This window comes from Mizuhopecten yessoensis, unplaced genomic scaffold (genome assembly GCF_002113885.1).
Source record: "Mizuhopecten yessoensis strain PY_sf001 unplaced genomic scaffold, ASM211388v2 scaffold10189, whole genome shotgun sequence".
NCBI lineage: Eukaryota > Metazoa > Mollusca > Bivalvia > Pectinida > Pectinidae > Mizuhopecten > Mizuhopecten yessoensis.
Genome location: NW_018408423.1, coordinates 7,920 through 29,216, shown reverse-complemented (window position 1 = coordinate 29,216; position 21,297 = coordinate 7,920). Strand labels below are relative to the sequence as shown.

At 33.9% G+C, this 21,297-nt stretch overlaps 1 protein-coding gene across 2 annotated transcripts; it reads right to left on the bottom strand.

Annotated features, from left to right (window-relative positions):
* Nucleotides 1–15,946: 15,946 nt before the first annotated feature.
* On the bottom strand, nt 15,947–21,040 carry LOC110459709. 2 transcript variants are annotated; one of them, XM_021512090.1, is made up of 3 exons: nt 20,884–21,040; nt 16,846–17,196; nt 15,947–16,402 (listed from the first exon to the last, which is right to left on the bottom strand). In XM_021512090.1, exons 1-3 carry the CDS (start codon nt 20,909–20,911, stop codon nt 15,969–15,971), a joined length of 813 nt encoding a protein of 270 aa, XP_021367765.1. In that variant the 5' UTR covers nt 20,912–21,040; the 3' UTR covers nt 15,947–15,968. The 2 variants fall into 2 exon arrangements, with proteins under 2 accessions (XP_021367765.1, XP_021367763.1); XM_021512088.1 differs by having other exon boundaries at nt 16,855–17,196; nt 20,884–20,958.
* Nucleotides 21,041–21,297: the final 257 nt, after the last annotated feature.

The following is a 21,297-nucleotide window of genomic DNA, read 5'->3' as shown; positions in this document are numbered from 1 at the left end:
ACAATAACGTCATTCACGCCATACCAAACCACCATAAACGCCATACTATACATTCAAACATGATATACAATACCTCCATACATGCCAAACAGCACTGCCAAAATACCACCAAACAAGCCATACATCGCATACGGCAGGAACATCGGTATGAAAATTATAAAAAATGTGTAAAGAAAAATTGTGTATTTGAGAATATCGGGGGAAAATGCTTAACATGGGTTAAAATTTGTTAAAAATAAAAAGATTGGTGTTGAAAAATATAACTAGAATTGGATTTTCATCTTCTATTAGTGCCTTGCGTTCTGCATGTCATCACTGCAACCGTATCGGTATTGCCCCATCCAATCCCAGTGCTCTATCCACTCATTTAACAACTCCAGACTACCTATTTTGATGTGTTTCCATTACAAGGGGTGTAACATCTAAGCAATCGTGGACCGTTACTCGAATTGGGCAATAGTGGAGAAAACCTCTAGAGGTGCCAATGGCCTGGTAGACAGTCTAAGACGTACTTAGTATCCCAGATGAGCAAGCATCGGACGGTGAACTAGAGTTCAGATCCGCTGGGCCACGACGATTCCTCCTGGATTGATTGGAGAATCCAACATTGATTCTCGTCTGTTCCCACAAAGTAACTGGCGTGCTGAAGTTGGAGTTAAAGCAATGAAGCGTCTGACAAGTAGTAACACTTGCTCACATGGTGACCTCAACACTGATGCTTTCCAACGCGCTACACTCTAATTTAGGAACATTTCCTGATAGGGCAGCCATTTGCATTTTTGGCCGGCCTGTACGAGACTTCATTCCTATACCATCCGGTTGGTATATGCCTCACAACGTTTGATTAGAAACCATGACAGCACTCGACGAAGCACTTTGAAATCGTCACATGTGGTTTGGTAAACGCTGGTCTGAACACGCAAAACGGCTTCCCTTGCAGTTGGTGATCCTGTGTGTATCCAGAACCAGGTTGTCCCCACCCACTTAAAATAGCACATTACTGGTGTCCTCAGTTTGATCAGTATGTGGTCTGGGTTGATGGGTCTGGCTGCGTAACTCTGCGCAATAGAAAATTCCTCAGACAGCATGTTCCTTTTGTCACACAACCGGCACATTCGACGAATGATCATGACATTGGGACCTGAAACCATACCAACCATAAATCACAAGCCAACTACCACTGTACGTGAGGGGACCAGCCTTACACGTGTGGGTACGAATCCCACGCAATCTTCACCATCGGTTAACGCTAACAAGGCACGTTCGGTACATATCACCAGTGGTCAATCCTCTTCCCCTTCGTCTGTTGAATCCGACACTCCCGGACTTCAATGTGCCCACTAGTAATAACGGTAATACGTAATATGTTATAAAGTACTTCCCCACTACCACCTGCACCAACCATAGTTGCCCCGCCGTCTGTGCAGGAACCGCCAAGGGACTCTGACTATGACATTTAAAGTTACCAAGTCCATTTATGCAGTGCCATGTTTCGCCTTAAAAGTGAACTGTTTAGGGAAGTTCTAGTTATATGTTTGTGTTGACTTTATTCAGTGTTGCAGTGCATCACCTTGATGAATCTTATTGATTTCAATACTCAGTTTCCCGCCATATTTCCTTTCAGTTTTGCTTGTCAACATAATGACATTTCACCAGTCTCTACCAGAGACTTGGGGGGATACAAGATTGTATGTTATATGCTATTCCTGAGTTCCCGATGTGAGGACGAGATATTACATGAATTGAGTTGAGTATATATGCTTACTTACATATTAAACCTGTGATTGTGATTGAGTTAACGATATAGTATGCTCATTATCATGTGTACCTTGTGTTTCTTTCAAGACCGTGTTCATTGTTGAATGAAGACTGAATAAAAATGAAAGATGAACCATTTAGCTAGCACCTTTGCCAGTCCCGATGTATAGGATATACCGTGTATATCTAAAGTGTATAATATCTATAAGACATCGGTGTGTCATTGTGACAATTGTATCCTTATAATACATAATGATATATAAATCAATATTATTATACTTTAGAACAGAATTTAGCCTGATAGCCTGCTGTTAACAATTCACGTCTGATCTGATATTTTTAATCGCGTGATACCCAATCAGTCATATGTGGAAAGTGGATAGAAAATAATAGCCATCACATCAATATCGCACCATTTTATTAATTTCTTGAGATGAGATATTAGCTAATTTCTTTCCTAGTTTTGCCATTTTGCAGCATAAATTGTTGAGATATATAAGTCATTTATACCGTCAGATAACAATCACTACTTATAATACTACTTATAGACAGAGTTGTAGGGTTGTTTTCATTCAAGAAAATGTTTGATAAAGCCGTGCTTCTGCGATGCAGAAACAAAAACACCATGGTTAAAAATGCTGGTAGTATGGCCAGCGGTCATGTGTGTATGGGTCTATCTAGGACACAGACACGATAATAGCAGACGATATTATCGTTAAAATAAATCACGATCTATATTTTATAATCGCAGAAAATACCGAGTAAGGAAGCAACGCTTCACACATTTTTTTCCAGTACTCAAACGAACTACAAATCATTTAAAAATCCAATGAAATAAATTATAAGACGTTATTTATGTAAGACACAACTTATACATATATTTGAAAGTACTTCTTTATTTCTGGTGACAACTGGTACACGGGTGTATATATATAGTTAAATCATGCTGTCGGTTCTTGTGACAACTGGTACACCGGTGTATATATATAATTAAATCATGCTGTCGGTTCTGGTGACAACTGGTACACCGGTGTGTATATATAGTTAAATCATGCTGTCGGTTCTGTTGACATCTGGTACTCGGGTGTATATATATAGTTAAATCATGCTGTCGGTTCTCGTGACAACTGGTACACCGGTGTGTATATATAGTTAAATCATGCTGTCGGTTCTTGTGACAACTGGTACACGGATGTATATATATAGTTAAAGCAGGCTGTCGGTTCTGGTGACAACTGGTCCACGGGTGTATATATATAGTTAAATCATGCTGTCGGTTCTGGTGACAACTGGTGCACGGGTGTATATATATAGTTAAAGCATGCTGTCGGTTCTTGTGACAACTGGTACACCGGTATATATATATAGTTAAAGCAGGCTGTCGGTTCTGGTGACAACTGGTCCACGGGTGTATATATATAGTTAAATCATGCTTTCGGTTCTGTTGACATCTGGAACACCGGTGTATATATATAGTTAAATCATGCTTTCGGTTCTGTTGACATCTGGAACACCGGTGTATATATATAGTTAAATCATGCTGTCGGTTCTTGTGACAACTGGTGCACGGGTGTATATATATAGTTAAATCATGCTGTCGGTTCTGGTGACAACTGGTACACGGGTGAATTAATTTAACAAGAAATAATGCTAAGACATATATTCTCAGAAAAAAACTTTTATTTCAAAATTGTCCTCTGTCAGAGTATTTGATTCTATGGACACTTATTATTAGGCCTTGTTAGAACTGGCCCATGTTCCAATATATCTACATACGCAATATCAGTACCAACAGGGTTGGAGGTCAAACAGGAATAGTTCCCGTAGTTAGTTCTATCAATGTACAAGTCCGCTTCTCCATATTGTACCCAAACGTTTGGTGGAAGTGACGAGGACTGCAAAATTAACAACAAAAATAAAAGGATAGGTAGTTAAGGATCCACGTAACACTGTTCAAAACTGTTACCATGAATTGCATGTTTTACATCATGGCAATACATTTAATAAATCATTTCCGAAAAGTAATCCCCAACTTGCCGTACGTTTATAATCAAAAGGAATAAAGATTACACTAAACAAAAATTAATAAATATATTATGAAAAGGTATTTTGAAAGAAAAAACACTATGGGGCCAGTCAGGAATTCAAATATTTACCTTCCCATGCTTATAATACCCAACTGGGCTATCTGATCAACAGTACCGTTACAGCTATTTCCAAAGCGACATTAAGGGGAGGTAACTGTTTGTATGGTAAACTGCAGATCAATTCTCTGGTGTTTTGTCTGCAGTAGGACTGACATCATTAATTCGATTACATAATCACTTTACAGACGGCTTACAGAATAAGGAAATACGTGTATTTCTACTTTAAAATCGATGTTTAAGGTATGATTTGCATAGATTTTTGAAAAAAGTACTAGAAAAATAAGACAAAGGGTTCAAGAAGTAAGTAATCAGGAGATTAACATCAGTGCAAAAGTCTTTACTTACCAAGAATCTCCAGCCGATTTTGGGAGTTGGATTCCCAGTCGCCCTGCAGGTGAGGTGTACGTATGACCCCTTCTTAACGTCTTGTAGTCTGGTCACAAAAGTAATCACTGGCTTTGTAACTGTAAGTATAATGATGATAAATAATTTAATAGTTTAATATTGTTTTACAGGTTTCCTTAATTTGCGTTTACTGCATGAACCTTTTTGTTATTGTATTTCATCCTTTCCCTTTTATTTTGTTCTAAATTTAAATCAAACAAAATATACATAAATTGATATGACTAAAGTTTGGTCAATACTTAAAGTCATGCATAACTTTATATGTTGAAAGTATTGTATAATGAAATTCATACTCAACTTGAAAGGTCTAAAGTATTGATCGAGGATGAAAGTCATTCAGATTTTGATATGTCTTAAGAATGGGTCGATAATGAAAGTCATATATAACTTGATATGACTAAAGTATTGGTCAATAATGAAAGTCATAAACAACTTGATATGTCTAAGTTGTCCGATAATGAAAGTCAGAAACAACTTGATATGTCTAAGTTGTCCGATAATGAAGGTCATACACAACTTGAAATTATTAAAGTTTTGGTCGATAATGAATGTAATACATAAAAAGATATGTCTAATGTATTTACCAATAATAAACGACATGCATAAATTAACGAAACAACAAATCAGTAAAATAAATCGTATTAAACGTGACAGTTCAAAGTTATAAATTATATCTCTCTCCGTGTAGCACTGTTCTCTGGACAAGAAATTATGGACAAGTTTAATTTGGGGAAGTAACCACTGTATATAGGATTTTTTTGCAGAAGCAGAGTTAAATTCCGAAATGAGGGCAGGCTTTCAAAACAGAGAATAATAATTACACACCATCTCATATGTAATACTAACTAATATCTGACTTGGCGAAATTTCCCCCGGTACACAACATATAATAACGGAATAAACAATAAACTTTTAGCGTGAGTTATATCACTACTATATGATATTATGTTATTGTTAATACATTTTATCATCGAAACATGCAACATAATTAATTACGTGGTGTTGGAGTTGTTGTAGCTCTCGTCGCATGTGTTGGCGGGGTCGTAGACCGATGGGTCGTCGCATGGGGCTTATGGGTCGGCTCATGGGTCGGCCGAGGTGTCGTGGGATGGGTAGGCGCATGGGTTGTAGTCGGTTTCTGAGTAGGTTGTTGTGTTTGAGGCTGAACATGTGTATGCGCTGCACACTGGTTATTGCACAATCGGTCATTGACACAGCATGACGTACACAGATTGCCTATTTGCCTCTTCTTGCCTTTTATAGCTAGAGCATTATTTGCCGTAACTGTTTTACATTCCTGAAAATATACGTCAAACAATAAATAGCCATGTCACTAACTTAATCAGAAATAATCTGTTCCGTTTAGACTTTTATAATTTGACAAGGAAATCTGTAAGGTTCAAATTGAATGATGACCGTAATCCACACATGTGATGCATGGTTGATAGAGTTTGTAAAACAATAAGTTACACTGGCCCACACAGCTGTTGTACTATGACACCACATTGTGAAGTAAGAAATAAAGAGGTACCCAGGTCAAACATTCTATGTATTCAGTTTTTGAGTTTTGGTATATATTAGACACGTATTTATGACTTTTTAATTTATTATTTTGGAGGTTTGTTTATCACACATTTTATTCATAAACAACATGTCTTTGACCAATTTCATATAATACTACTTGTTAAAATTGATAAACTTATCGTGAATTGAGTGTTTTATTTCACAGATATGCTGACGAATGTTATATTTTACCTACCTTCCCTAACATTATATATACTTACAGTAGTATTTTGTAAACGTACTGTAGCATTGTATATACTTACACTAGCATTTTATAAACTTGCCGTAGCATTGTATAAACTTACTGTAGCATTGTATATACTTACTGTAGCATTGTATATATATATACTAACTGTAGCATTGTATATATTTACTGTAGCATTATATATACTTATTGTAGCATTTTATAAACTTGCTGTAGCATTGTATATATATATACTAAAATTGTATATGTTTACACTAGCATTGTATATACTTACACTAGAATGGTATATACTTACACTAGCATTGTATATACGTACACTAGCATTATAAAACTTACACTAGCATTATATATACTAATACTAACATTGTATATATTTACACTAGCATTGTATATACATACACTAGAATGGTATATAATTACACTAGCAATGAATATACTTACACTAGCATTATAATACTTACACTAGCATTATATATACTTTCACTAGCATTGTATATACGTACACTAGAATTGTATATAATTACTTTAGCATTATCTATACTTACACTAGAATTTTATAAACTTACTGTAGCATTATATATACTTACAGTAGCATTATATATACTTACTGTAGCATTATATATACTTACTGTAGCATTATATGTACTTACACTAGCATTGTTTAAACTTACTGTAGCATTATATTTACTTACTGTAGCATTATATTTACTTACTGTAGCATTATATGTACTTACACTAGCATTGTATATTCTTACTGTAGCATTGTATATGCTTACTGTAGCATTGTATATACTTACTGTAGCATTGTATATACTTACACTAGCATTGGTTAAACTTACTGTAGCATTGTATATACCTACACTAGCATTGTATATACTTACTGTAGAATTGTATATACTTACTGTAGCATTGGTTAAACTTACTGTAGCATAGTATATACTTATACTAGCATTATATATACTTACTGTAGCATTGTATACACTTACTGTAGCATTGTATATACCTACACTAGCATTGTATATACTTACTGTTGCATTGTATATACTTACACTAGCATTGGTTATACTTACTGTAGCATTGTATATATATACTAACTGTAGCATTTTATACACTTGCTGTAGCATTGTTTATACTAATACTAACATTGTATATATTTACACTAGCATTGTATATACTTCCTGTAGCATTGTATATACTTACTGTAGAATTGTATATACTTACTGTAGCATTTTATATACTTACTGTAGCATTGTATATATATATACTAACTGTAGCATTTTATAAACTTGCTGTAGCATTGTTTATACTAATACTAACATTGTATATATTTACACTAGCATTGTATATACTTACACTAGTATTGTATAAACTTACACTAGCATTGTCTATACTTACACTAGCATTATGATACTTACACTAGAATTGTATATACTTGCTGTAGCATTGTATATACTTACACTAGCATTATCTATACTTACACTAGCATTATGATACTTACACTAGAATTGTATATACTTACTGTAGCATTGTATATACTTATACTAGCATTGTATAAAAATTACTGTAGCATTATATATACTTATTGTAGCATTGTATAAACTTACACTAGCATTGTATAAACTTACTGTAGCATTATATATACTTACACTAGCAATGTATATACTTACACTAGAATTGTATATATTTACTGTAGCATTGTATATACATGTACATGCCTACCATAGCATTGTATATTCTAACACTAGCATTGTATCTATATATACTAACTGTAGCATCGTATATACTTACTTTAGCATTGTATATACTTACTGTAGCATTGTATATACTTACTGTAGAATTGTATATATATATACTAACTGTAGCATTTTATATACTTACTGTAGCATTGTATATACTTACCGTAGCATTGTATATACTTACTGTAGTATTGTATATACTTACTGTAGCATTGTATATATATATATATATACTAACTGTAGCATTTTATATACTTACTGTAGCGTTGTATATATATATATACTAACTGTAGCATTGTATATACTTACTGTAGCATTGTATATACTTACTGTAGCATTGTATATATATATATACTAACTGTTGCATTTTATAAACTTGCTGTAGCATTGTATATATATATACTAACATTGTATATGTTTACACTAGCATTGTATATACTTACACTAGAATGGTATATACTTACACTAGCATTTTATATACTTACACTAGCATTATAAAACTTACACTAGCATTATATATATTAATACTAACATTGTATATATTTACACTAGCATTGTATATACTTACACTAGAATGGTATATAATTACACTAGCATTGTATATACTTACTGTAGCATTGTATAAACTTACACTAGCATTGTATATACTTACACTAGCATTGTATATACTTACACTAGCATTGTATATACTTACTGTAGCATTGTATATACTTATACTAGCATTGTATATACTTACACTAGCATTGTATATACTTACACTAGCATTGTATATACTTATACTTGCATTGTATATACTTATACTAGCATTGTATATACTTACCCTAGTATTGTACATTAATACATACCTATTGTAGAATTGTATATACTTACCCTAGTATTGTACATTTATATATACCCTATTAGAAAAGTCAGTACGGCTGCAGGTTTAGAGATTGTCTTCAAAGCAAATCAGACACTGTTAGTATAATAGCAGAATACATTTTCCATGTTCTATATTTAGTGCTTTAAAGGTCTCCTGTTTTGTTTTCGTAAACACTATATACTCAAATAATTGGGACATTTTCATTGTTCTTTACTCTCATTCTCTTTCATACACTTCATTAATACAACGACTGTAATTTAACCATCGTTTCATTTTACTTGTCTATGGTTCATACATGTATAATCTAATTGTTAATTCACGCTACCCGTATTTTCAATGGTTATGAGAATGATAAAAAAGGATATACAGATATAAGTTATATATACATATGAAATGTTTCACATCTGAAATAGATACCATCTAGTGAATTTTGTATCTTCTAAAACTGAAAAAAATAAACTAATATCAGATCCACAAATTTACCAAATATCTATATGTACTTACAGTCTTCTCCTTTCTATTAGTGTACCAACAACTTCAATTGCAAACATTGTGCATCTCTATATAAGTTTATGTAATAAGTAATTTTATATATATAATATACTTACACTTTGAATTAGACCTCGTTACCAATATATAAATTAACAATGAAAGTAAATACACTTTTATCTATGTATACAAATAAAGTATATTTACACTATTTAATGTTCCTACACTTGAGTTACAGACACTGTTTGTGCCTGTATGAACATGAACATGAACAATCCGGATATTGATGAAAGCTTCACACAAATTCTGTAGTATATATGTTACTTTCGTTTTACATTTATAATGAACTTACGTTTTGAGTAACATAGACCGTCTATTGTATTACACATCTTCGTGCTGTTACAACACGTTTTACACAAAGGGATTCTGTTGTCTATGCTCTTCTTCTCTCCAATCAAATCCAGTGTAGAATTCTCGGATCGTTTTCCAATTCCGTAACATCGCTGCAATATCATAAAAATTCTGATTTCTTCTCGGGCATGTCTGTCACTCGCTGTCCCTAAATGTTATATCTACCTACATATACACGCCATTGTTACTTGACACTAAAATCTCTATTTTTAGTAAGGAATCCCAGCCTTATTTTCGAAACTGGGTTATTTTCAAGGCAGTCTTATGTCCGAAGCAATTGAGACAGTCAGGCTAGTGCTGCTTATTTTCGAACCATTTTATACAATCAAAGCCATAATTGTATATTGCTTAAATATTCAAAATGAAATACCGTCGAAAATTCGTGTAATATGCTCTAATTACATAGCTTTAACTATTTTCAGTTGTTAGAATTTTTAACACACAACGATCGCTGTTTTGCAAGGTCCATCATCTTGGAAAGACGGGAATGTTAATGCCACCTTTTCGAAGCAGGCCCTCTTTCGAGATGTATTCGACTGCAAGGAATTCCAGGCCTAATTTCAAAGCCCGGCCATTTTCAAATCTGCCGTATTATCAAGATTCTTTCGGGAATATATCTTGACAAACCAAACGTAAATATCTATTTTAGCAATAGAAATATAGCGTCCAATTCTTAAATGCTACCATAAGTGTAACGTCATTTTAGCTATTACACTGATGACCATTGAAACATTAGTGCAAGCCTAGGGCGGTTTTTACATTCATTAACCAAACTTACAAACATAAGATAATATGACATTTCCTTTTCATGTATTAAATATATAAATACTAAATATTGACATCAAATGTTAATTAAATTCTTAACTACTGTTTTATGGCAAGCATACGTGATATAGATACTATTAACTTACTAATGGAAGAATCTAACCATGAACCGCAAGACCAGAATTTTTTTTTTTATCTCGAATGTCAACTTATTAATGATATAAAACAAAGCTGTTTAGGTTAAAGCTTACGAAGGATGATTCACAACCAATATCATAACGCTTAAGACTTGCTGGTGTAAGGTACTCGGTCACAACGCACTCCTGAAATACAATATCGGCAACATTAGGATGTCATTCAATTAATTGAAAAACGATGATTGATTGTATAATTGTTTATATATAATCTTTAAGGAACCCCGTACCACTGCCACTGTAACAACGCATTGGAAACTGATTTGCTTGCATGATTATAGCTTTGACAAAGTATTCTTGAAAAACCAATTATACCCTAGGTGCGGTACTTTATAAAAAGAAAATAGCAATGAATAAACAAAATATAATCAACAACAGTGATCTGAATGCGAAAACCCACCATTGGGGCTAGACTGGGATTTGAACTCTTTACCTAAGTTTATTATACTACAACTCTACCCAAATGATAAGTCTGGTGTTCGGAAGTGTTCCAGCCAAACTGCCACTGTAGGAATACTATTATTGAAGTGTTGTAAAACGCCTTGGAGTAATGTAACGAATTATATACGGCGCTATATAAATATTTTAAATCATTTATTATTATTATTAGTACATATATGAATAGCAAACCTAATCTCTGAGTATGAGATATCTGGTTTATTTGCATATGTTTAGCATTTACTATTAGACTTTTTCCAGATGTAGTAAATGCATGCACCTGTGTGTACAGTCTACCTTTATAAAACATTTCTTTCACGAGTAGAAGCTCTGGACTCTTTTATAAGTGAGAGTCACGTTACAGGTAACATACATCATTAAGATTTGTTTCTTTTCATTTTTCTCTCCTTAACTTAATCTAACTTTTATTTATTTTTCTTGACATTATTAATATATCTTTACGTCACAATTACGTTTATATTACATGTGCACTCCTAATAGTACTTGCGTTCATAAAATACTTAATAAATAATTAATAAGGTTGCAAATTACATAAAAAAAATGAATAACGTGATGCTAAGTAACTTCAAAAGAAATCAATGTTCATTGATCACTGCACCAAAGGAAATTTAGCCACTGTATTCAGCTCTGATTCATAATGGTGCTAAATCTGAAGATATCAATTATAATGTAACAGGCGCGGAAAAATGCACGACCAGACCGGAGTTCGACCACAGGACCTTCCGTACTCTAGATGGAGGAGCTTCCTGGTAGCCCGTCGATCGACTCAGTCCAGTTCTGCTACAATAATATGGTAGTCAATATTCATTCGGAACACCTCGTCCCGATAACAGTAAATTTCATCAAGATGAGTAAATCGGCCGATGTGTTCCGAGTAAGTCAATAGTAAGATTACTTCGTGATCACCACATTCGGTTACGACATTTCGGTTACGACATTACAGTCACGTGGTTCAACAATTAGGCTACACGACCCACATATTTGTCCCGCATCTACAAACGAAACAGAAATATCAATGAGTTCGTTTTCGGTATTCTGGAAGTTTCTTCTATAACAAGTGATATCCGTTATCGTACCAACGATCTAAATCACTTAACATTTCGTGAACTTTCACTTTTCGTTCTGACGTCCATACAACATCTAGTTCAGACGTATACAAAAAAATCATTTCCAGCTCTAATTCAACGTCCAAACGATATCAAAGTATTTGTTGTTTCAATGATGATCCCGCTGGTCGATTGACAACCCCGGTTAGCTGTAATTTCAAAGATATATTGATAGCCCTGGTCTAGATGGTCAGACAGCGCGTTCGACCATTAAGCAAAGAGCGCGGTATGGCGGCCCTGGTCGAGCATGAGGCTTTCAGCAAATGACAGCCTAGGCGACCGATTCTACGCCATGTTTTGAACCCAGCAATAATCAGAATAATCACCTTCAAGATACAAAATGTGTCTTCGCTATAAGCAAGAATTCACATTAATGGGCGCAGTAGTATGAGTGGATGCAGCAAGTTGAGATTGCAAAGCTGTTTAAAGTAAATTTTACAAGAAAGTTATGTGAAAGATACTTAAAGGAGTAATTCTAATAAATGACATACATGTTCATGTGTTGGAACTAAATCGCATTTCTATATTTTCGAACTTTTATTTATCATGGACGAACAGCCTTTTTTGAGTTCAAGTAAAATATAATGACAAATAAAACCAGCTCCACCTGTTAAGCCAAAAAGGACAGCAAAACAGCACAATGTGAGTCTGAAAAGAGAGAAAAACGATTGCGAAAATTTGCAGTGATTTGTACGAAGCAAATTATGATGATCGCAAGGACAATATATCCTTATGCAAAACAACATTGATTTCTTTTCATATAAACAGGAAAGATTATTTATTCCATTGCAAAATTTGGGATGAAAATAAGGTGACCAAAACCGTATTTCGAACTCTAAATGGATCATATCAAAAATATGAAGACTAGATATATTAAAACGGGGGCCTTTGACAAAATACAAGATTAAGACCAGGGCCCATATTCATTAACCATTTCTCTGCACCCAAGACGAAGCATTTGTTTTTTTTAATTACGGTAATGAGGTTATAAACGTTAACATTTTTTAATGACTTAGACGAATTAAGGAGAGACGTACACATTTAGTCGAGTACTGTCTTCGACGTCATGACTTTATGGCCTTTTTCACATGATTTATGCGAGTTACAAGAAAGCTCGTTTGAACAGGGAATCTATGATTAAGCATGAGAACGAACGATTTCATAAATAACAGCTCTGGTATTCCATGGAATTAATGTATCCTGCTTAATCGAAGATACTTGTCATATAAATCGAGGCCAAATCCACAAAAACTAAACCCGAGATGTGACAGCTAAAACTTCAATTGATAATCAATTAAACGCTAAAGCAATGCATTAACATCAAGTCAACAATACATTGATGAAAATGCATTGACGAAATTTAATATTACAAATATGTCAGAAACAACCGTCCCCTTGGGGTTAAAATCCCCTGCTTAACCTCAAAGGCATGAATGAGTTTGATCTATCGATTTCACATAGGTGTAGTCGTTGACCTCTTGTTCTTATATTTTAAGGTTACCTTGATATTTAATATAGTTTCTGATTTTAAAACATGTTTAATCTGTTTTCTTTTGTTTTGCAATTGTCGAATTTTAAATGAATCTTATAATAAATGAAAGAAAAAGAGCTAGTTAGTAAATATATTTATGAGGATATGGGGGTTGGGAAATTCTACCTATCCTAATATGTAAGTGTCTTTCATAAATCCTATACCTACATATGAAAGACACTTACATGTTGTTTTTTTTTGTTTTTTTTTAAATGTCTTTTAATTAAACATTATTACAAACGATATCATTTAAATAGGCTCAATAAGGTAATCTTACCTTATTGTGTTAATTTGTTCCGCCTTATTTTTCAATAACATCTCTCTAAGACGTTTTAAACATGACTCGTCCTAAATTCATTTATCTAAGCTACAATATGAAAAACTAACACAAACTAAAAAAAACAAATAAATAAAAAAAGGGTAAATAATTTTATAACGTCACTAAGAAATGACGTCATTTTTTTTTTATCCCAGAATACAAGCATCTGCCTCTAAAGAACCTTTTAATATTAGCTTTGTTTCTAAAATTAGCCTATACCACCCCGAGGACAAAACAACAGTCAAATCTAGATCTCGTTAATACCATTTGCATATGGTGCCTATGTAGAATAAATCGTTCATTTATAAAACAAAAAATTTGTGTAATTATCTTCATCAAGTGCTTTTCATAAGATTTACATTTTAAAAAATGTCCCAAAATTATGAAATACACAGCATACCTTGAAATGAATTGCGACTCCATGGCGAACGAGGTCAGGCTTTAGAAGGGGACAATCACCGATAACGAGGCATTAAGTTAAGAGTGTAGCTAATTCAATCAATAAAACATGATAGATAAGAAAACAGGGACAACGTTCTCAAACCGAGCCATCAAAACAAGTTATAGGGTCGGGATGTGGCTCGGGCGTGTGTACTCCTGCTAGCACTTAAAATCTTAGGAATGCCAATAACGAAAACGAAACCATACTAGTCTGGAGAAAAACCCTTCATGAAAAATGTGAGATTTCAGTCATTTTCTTCCATATTTACAAATGTTTTATTTTAGACAAAATTGGTCTGTTACTGATTTACGTTTATATCGGAAGTATACATGGCCTCCTTATTTACCACATGACCACCAATTTACGTGACTTTAGTTCCGGAAACTTGTATCTTAGAAACCACGTATTCATACATGTGTTCTTATCTATCAATGTGTACGTAAATTGATTGTTGTACGATCCTGTTCACGGTTGGTTTAAACCTCTTTTCATTTTCTATTTTCTGTTTCTATTTTTATATGGATTTCATTAGTATCGCAGTACGTTTTGTATTTCTTATTTTGTATTGATTCTTTTCCATTATGCACTCTTAAAATTTGGAGGGAGAGGTGATGGGGTTGCTGTAAAGGGTAAACATGTAGGGATCAGGTACAGTGTCTCAAGCGGCAATACAGAATATTCAGTTACTGAAACACGAAAAAATAGAAATAAAAGTATATATTCATTATTTATTTATTTATTTTTGTTATAAATAAACAAATAAGTGTTAATTATGAAACATGAAATCGTACATAATTCTTCTATGTAATAAACATGTATAAAACGTGTCGGTTGCATGTCTGAATTACTGACGAATCATGAAATAATAGTAACTAAACAGCTTACTCTAAATCTCTGTATACATAGTTATTGATATGTTCAAGATATCAATATCATGGCTATTGACTTCCTATACAGTATATAATTGTATATATTTGCAATCAAATTAAAATCTTCTCAAACTGTGAAATATGTTTGGTTACCCACTAGTGGGTAACACAATGCACGTGATATCATTGATCAATCGCCAAGTAACAATATTTTGCGACGTCAAAGTAGCGTTGAAGTACTTGGCGTTAGTTTATTTTTTAAATATAAAAGACACTCGGTAAACCTCGTGTCTAAACACAATTTGAAAATCAACTCACTCGAGTTAGATAAACATGATAGCCAACCATCACCCGTTCGGAAACCTCTATATATCTTGAACCACACTGTATTATGACCCGAACGCAAAATATCATCATAGTTTATACCAACAGTATGATTGAAAGGTGCCAAAACAGAATCTGTTGGATTCACGAAGGAGTGTCTCTATAATGTCTACTTTTTATAACCAATTTACTTGTTTCAACATTAGAGCTTAAGCGAAATATCTTTAAACATTAAAACAATGTCTGGGCCCTCCCTGTGTTAATTTGCCATAGGGGCAAGGTATAAGCACAAATAAATACATTGAATTTATTTTTTTAATGTGACATTTTATTCATGAGATGAAATACAAATAGTGTCTTATATGTGTATATATGTATCATGATTATGATAGGAGAATGTTTATATACACACAGATTATCATAATAATGGTATGAGGTATTATCATAAAACTACAGCTGATATCAGATAAGTCGACTTTCTCTGCCTGTTTAGATAACGTTAATACCAATAAAAACCTAGATCGTCCAGGAATGCTCTGATACTCTAGATTTAGGTCGTGTCCATAAAAAGATGTTAGTGCGCCGCTACTATGTGATTCACAAGTGTTGTCAACTCCATCCACCCGTAAATATCCACTCGAGCATGGCATGGTCAGGCCATTGGCTTGAAAAGTCAGATCCACGAAGGTCAAGGTAATCATTTCACCGTTGCTGATCACGTGATAAAAACAATATATGTCGTCATCGTCCAGGTTGGGATATTTTCCAGATGATATGTATTGTGTTTTGTTAACAAATTCAATGGACCCGCCGCAATCTGGATATATCAAACAAATGATAATAATACTAGCATTTGTATTATAAATATAAGTGCTACACAAAGAGTAAATATTTTAAAACAAACGCTAAGATGTTTTTCTTCTTTGCTTAACCATCTTTTGATCAACCAATATCAATTTCTGTTGCGATAACGTTGATATGAAAGTGCAGATAAACTGGACGATCTATAAGACATTTTGTTTAACTTCTAAAGTATGTCACACTTACTTTTTCTATCTCATTAAACTAACAATAGAAACTAAAAATGGTGCAAATCGCATCAAAAATATTCATGGAAAGTGTAAAACAAATCTAAGAAATGAAATATAAGAATAAAGATCAACTGTTCATGGAGGGCGAATTGCTCAAACGCTGTAATCAGCTGAATATCTATTTGTCATCCTGACATCTTAGAATCTAAGTAAAATTGATAATCCTTACTGAACGTACTTGCTCGTGCTGTTACAACTTCTGTTGAAAAGCTATCAACAACTTCACCGAGACTTTCCATCCAGATGTCAAACTTCACACCGGGGCGATGACGTGTATTGACGACGTATATAAAAGTATCCTTGTTTAAGATGGCGCTATGCCAATACTTCCCGTTTGTCACCATGCTATCACTAGAATTCGATGTAATAGTACCATCCGTCTTAGTGGAGTTCTTATACCGGAAGTTAACTTTATAACCAATGACGTTGTCAGGGTTTCGGTTTGGTGCGGTCCACGTCACAATGAGCCCATACATTGATGACGTCACCTGGACTCGCTTCGGTTTTTCCGGTGTCGGTGCTAAAAACAAATATCTGTATATTGAAACATGTTCCAAATGGAACGCAGTTTACGTTTACAAACATTGAATTAAATTTGAACTCTGACGTAAGCTACGGTTTTTAACGTATTCTTTGGTCAAATACTTTAGCTGTAAGATCAAAGTGTCTTCGCTTCATTATGTATATATGTTTAGTTGTACCATACATTTTGTCGATAGTTAATTGTGTGTTGTAGTGTCTATTGAGCTTACTTGTGGAAGTTACCTCCCTTTTTTATAATACATTTCAAATCAATCTTATTATAATATATGTTCTTCATCAATTTGATTTCATCAATTATTTTAGTATTTCTTGATTCAACCATACTGGTCACGAATTGAAAGATTTCATATAGGCGTGCCAGTCATTCATTGCAAATAGTTCTTACGTCTTTCTCAATAAAAAGCATGGAGTGAAATAAAAAGTATTGCGGTATGTTTATATGTTATGAACTTTTCCATATTATCTCTTTAAACATTATATCGCCTTTATTTATTTTGCGATATTTTCTCTTACTCTCTATTAAATTCCCTACCCACGTCCAATACAATGTTTTTTTCTCTCGCAAATTCAGGCTGGGTGAACCCTATCGCTTAATCTATAACTACCTTAAGCTTACTCATTGGTAACAATGGTAATTTAAGCCTAGTCACAAGCATTTTCCCTTTTTGGATATATACTCACCAACACATTAAACTGAGTATGAAGCTACTAGTCTGTATTAATTTGGATACATGATCACCAACACATTAAACTGAGTATGAAGCTACTATCCTGTATTAATTTGGATACATGATCACCAACACATTAAACTGAGTATGAAGCTACTATCCTGTATTAATTGGGATACATGATCACCAACACATTAAACTGAGTATGAAGCTACTATCCTGTATTAATTGGGATACATGATCACCAACACATTAAACTGAGTATGAAGCTACTATCCTGTATTAATTGGGATACATGATCACCAACACATTAAACTGAGTATGAAGCTACTATCCTGTATTAATTGGGATACATGATCACCAACACATTAAACTGAGTATGAAGCTACTATCCTGTATTAATTGGGATACATGATCACCAACACATTAAACTGAGTATGAAGCTACTATCCTGTATTAATTGGGATACATGATCACCAACACATTAAACTGAGTATGAAGCTACTATCCTGTATTAATTGGGATACATGATCACCAACACATTAAACTGAGTATGAAGCTACTATCCTGTATTAATTGGGATACATGATCACCAACACATTAAACTGAGTATGAAGCTACTATCCTGTATTAATTGGGATACATGATCACCAACACATTAAACTGAGTATGAAGCTACTATCCTGTATTAATTGGGATACATGATCACCAACACATTAAACTGAGTATGAAGCTACTATCCTGTATTAATTGGGATACATGATCACCAACACATTAAACTGAGTATGAAGCTACTATCCTGTATTAATTGGGATACATGATCACCAACACATTAAACTGAGTATGAAGCTACTATCCTGTATTAATTGGGATACATGATCACCAACACATTAAACTGAGTATGAAGCTACTATCCTGTATTAATTGGGATACATGATCACCAACACATTAAACTGAGTATGAAGCTACTATCCTGTATTAATTGGGATACATACTCACCAACACATTAAACAGTGAGTATGAAGCTACTATCCTGTATTAGTTGGGATACATGATCACCAACACCGTTGGCAGTGAGTATGAAGCTAGTATCGTATATTGTTGTTGTAATTACTCACCAACACATTAAACTGAGTATGAAGCTACTATCCTGTATTAATTGGGATACATACTCACCAACACATTAAACAGTGAGTATGAAGCTACTATCCTGTATTAGTTGGGATACATGATCACCAACACCGTTGGCAGTGAGTATGAAGCTAGTATCGTATATTGTTGTTGTAATTACTCACCAACACATTAAACTGAGTATGAAGCTACTATCCTGTATTAATTGGGATACATACTCACCAACACATTAAACAGTGAGTATGAAGCTACTATCCTGTATTAGTTGGGATACATGATCACCAACACCGTTGGCAGTGAGTATGAAGCTAGTATCGTATATTGTTGTTGTAATTACTCACCAACACATTAAACTGAGTATGAAGCTACTATCCTGTATTAATTGGGATACATACTCATACTCACCAACACATTAAACAGTGAGTATGAAGCTACTATCCTGTATTAGTTGGGATACATGATCACCAACACCGTTGGCAGTGAGTATGGAGCTAGTATCGTATATTGTTGTTGTAATTACTCACCAACACTTTTAACAGCCAGAACGAAGCCGGTGTCTTGTATCTTTCCATTGGAAACAAAAACTATTTCAATGTGATTTTTCTTGTATACAAATATTCTCTGTATATTCGATCCGCATTGACGGATCCCATCGAGCTTTACAAAGTCATATAAACAGCCAGAGGAGTTTTCTAACTTAAAATCATCTATTCCAACTTTAAGCCAAAGAAATTCTTTTGTTGTTATTTTCCATTTGCACACGACACCTGGCGAGTAAATACCCTGCTCATTTCTAGGGGAGATAACTAACATTGAATCTCCATGTTGTAGAGTTCTATTTCCACCACAATCTGAAAATTAGTATAAGAAACATACGGCAATGTAATAAATATGGTAATACACACGTGTTATAAAATCTTAAGTTGATGCATCCTCGATATCCAGAGGTTACGTTCATTTTAGCTCTCTACACCCCTGCAGTATGAGAGTTCAGTTGGGCGAAATATCTCTATGGTTTTTGACAGCTGACTTAACTGTTTCGGCAAACTGTGGCTTAGTGAGTTGTTTTCAGCGGTTTAGAGTCGAGACACCAGTTATCAACATTCTTAGCTTTACAAAAGAATCACACGTTTTCGAAAGCTTACGAAATAAGTTTTCAATTCCTGTTTGTGTTCAAAATAAATGTAGCCTTTCTTATTCATACCAAACTGATAAATTGTATTCCAAATATTCCTACGCTACTACCAAATAGTGGACTTTATCATAACTGTATTTTTCTCTCATATATTTTGATGTTTGCTATTAAATGAATTTGAAATGTTTTAATTTTTCATTATTATTTTCATTGCATTTCAAACCGTTCACGATTAAAACATATGGAAGTACATTGCACTCTTGTCATATCAAATTATTGATCTTGTTTAAAAAAGTTCAAGATTGCATGGACACGAATGTATGGATTTCAACAGCGTATTAAAAGATAGTAGCATAAGGTTGACATAAAGACAGTTGTTGAAAAAGCACTTCAGAAATATGAGCATTGATTTAAAATATAAATAGATGTGCTGTGGTTAAACTCTTAATATAATTCAAACTGTATAAATGAAAAATGAAATAGAACTAATGTTTTTAACGCTTTATATATTCTAAACTGTAGAAATAAAAAATACAGCTATTGCATTTAAACGATTCATTATCCTGCAGTCTTGCATATGTTTATCTTGCCGCAATATTCTGACATACGCTTGTCTTGCTCAGATGCTTTGATTTTCTGGTCTTGAACATGGTTCTGACATATTGCCGATCGTGTGTTTGTACGTATAATATATGACTCACGTGCAGTTAATTAAGCTTTTCTTACTCACTTGCTCTCACATAAACCGGCGTAGACATGTTACTACGACCACCTTCGGTTAATGCCACAACGCTGATTATGTACAGTCGCCCCTCGTACCCACTAGTGCTAAGGGTATATTGATTAGATGACGCGTTCACATGTACTCCATGACCTTTAACATCAGGAGTGACGTCATACAGGATATTATATTCAATTAGGTCATCGGCACGAAGAGAAGGTGCCTGCCATTTAAGTATGATTGAGTCTCTCATCGACTGGACCTGCACGTGCTGAGGTGGCATCGTTGGAGGAGCTTATGGAAAAAATGAGAATACAGTCGTGTCAAAAAAGGACATTAATAAAAAGAAAAATTATCACGGACACCCTTGAAAAAGTACATGCGAAATATGACCATGTGTTCCGGAATTATAATCGTCTTCTG

What these genes read in the sequence shown, in the direction of transcription:
- LOC110459709 (XM_021512090.1), bottom strand. Translation starts at nt 20,911, where the DNA reads ATGTCTACGCCGGTTTATGTGAGAGCAA. An exon ending in GCCGGTTTATGTGAGAGCAA is followed by an intron (nt 17,197 to 20,883) that starts GTGAGTAAGAAA and finishes ATTTGTTTTTAG; the next exon opens with CACCGACACCGGAAAAACCG. An exon ending in AGCACGAGCAAGTACGTTCA is followed by an intron (nt 16,403 to 16,845) that starts GTAAGGATTATC and finishes TGATATATCCAG; the next exon opens with ATTGCGGCGGGTCCATTGAA.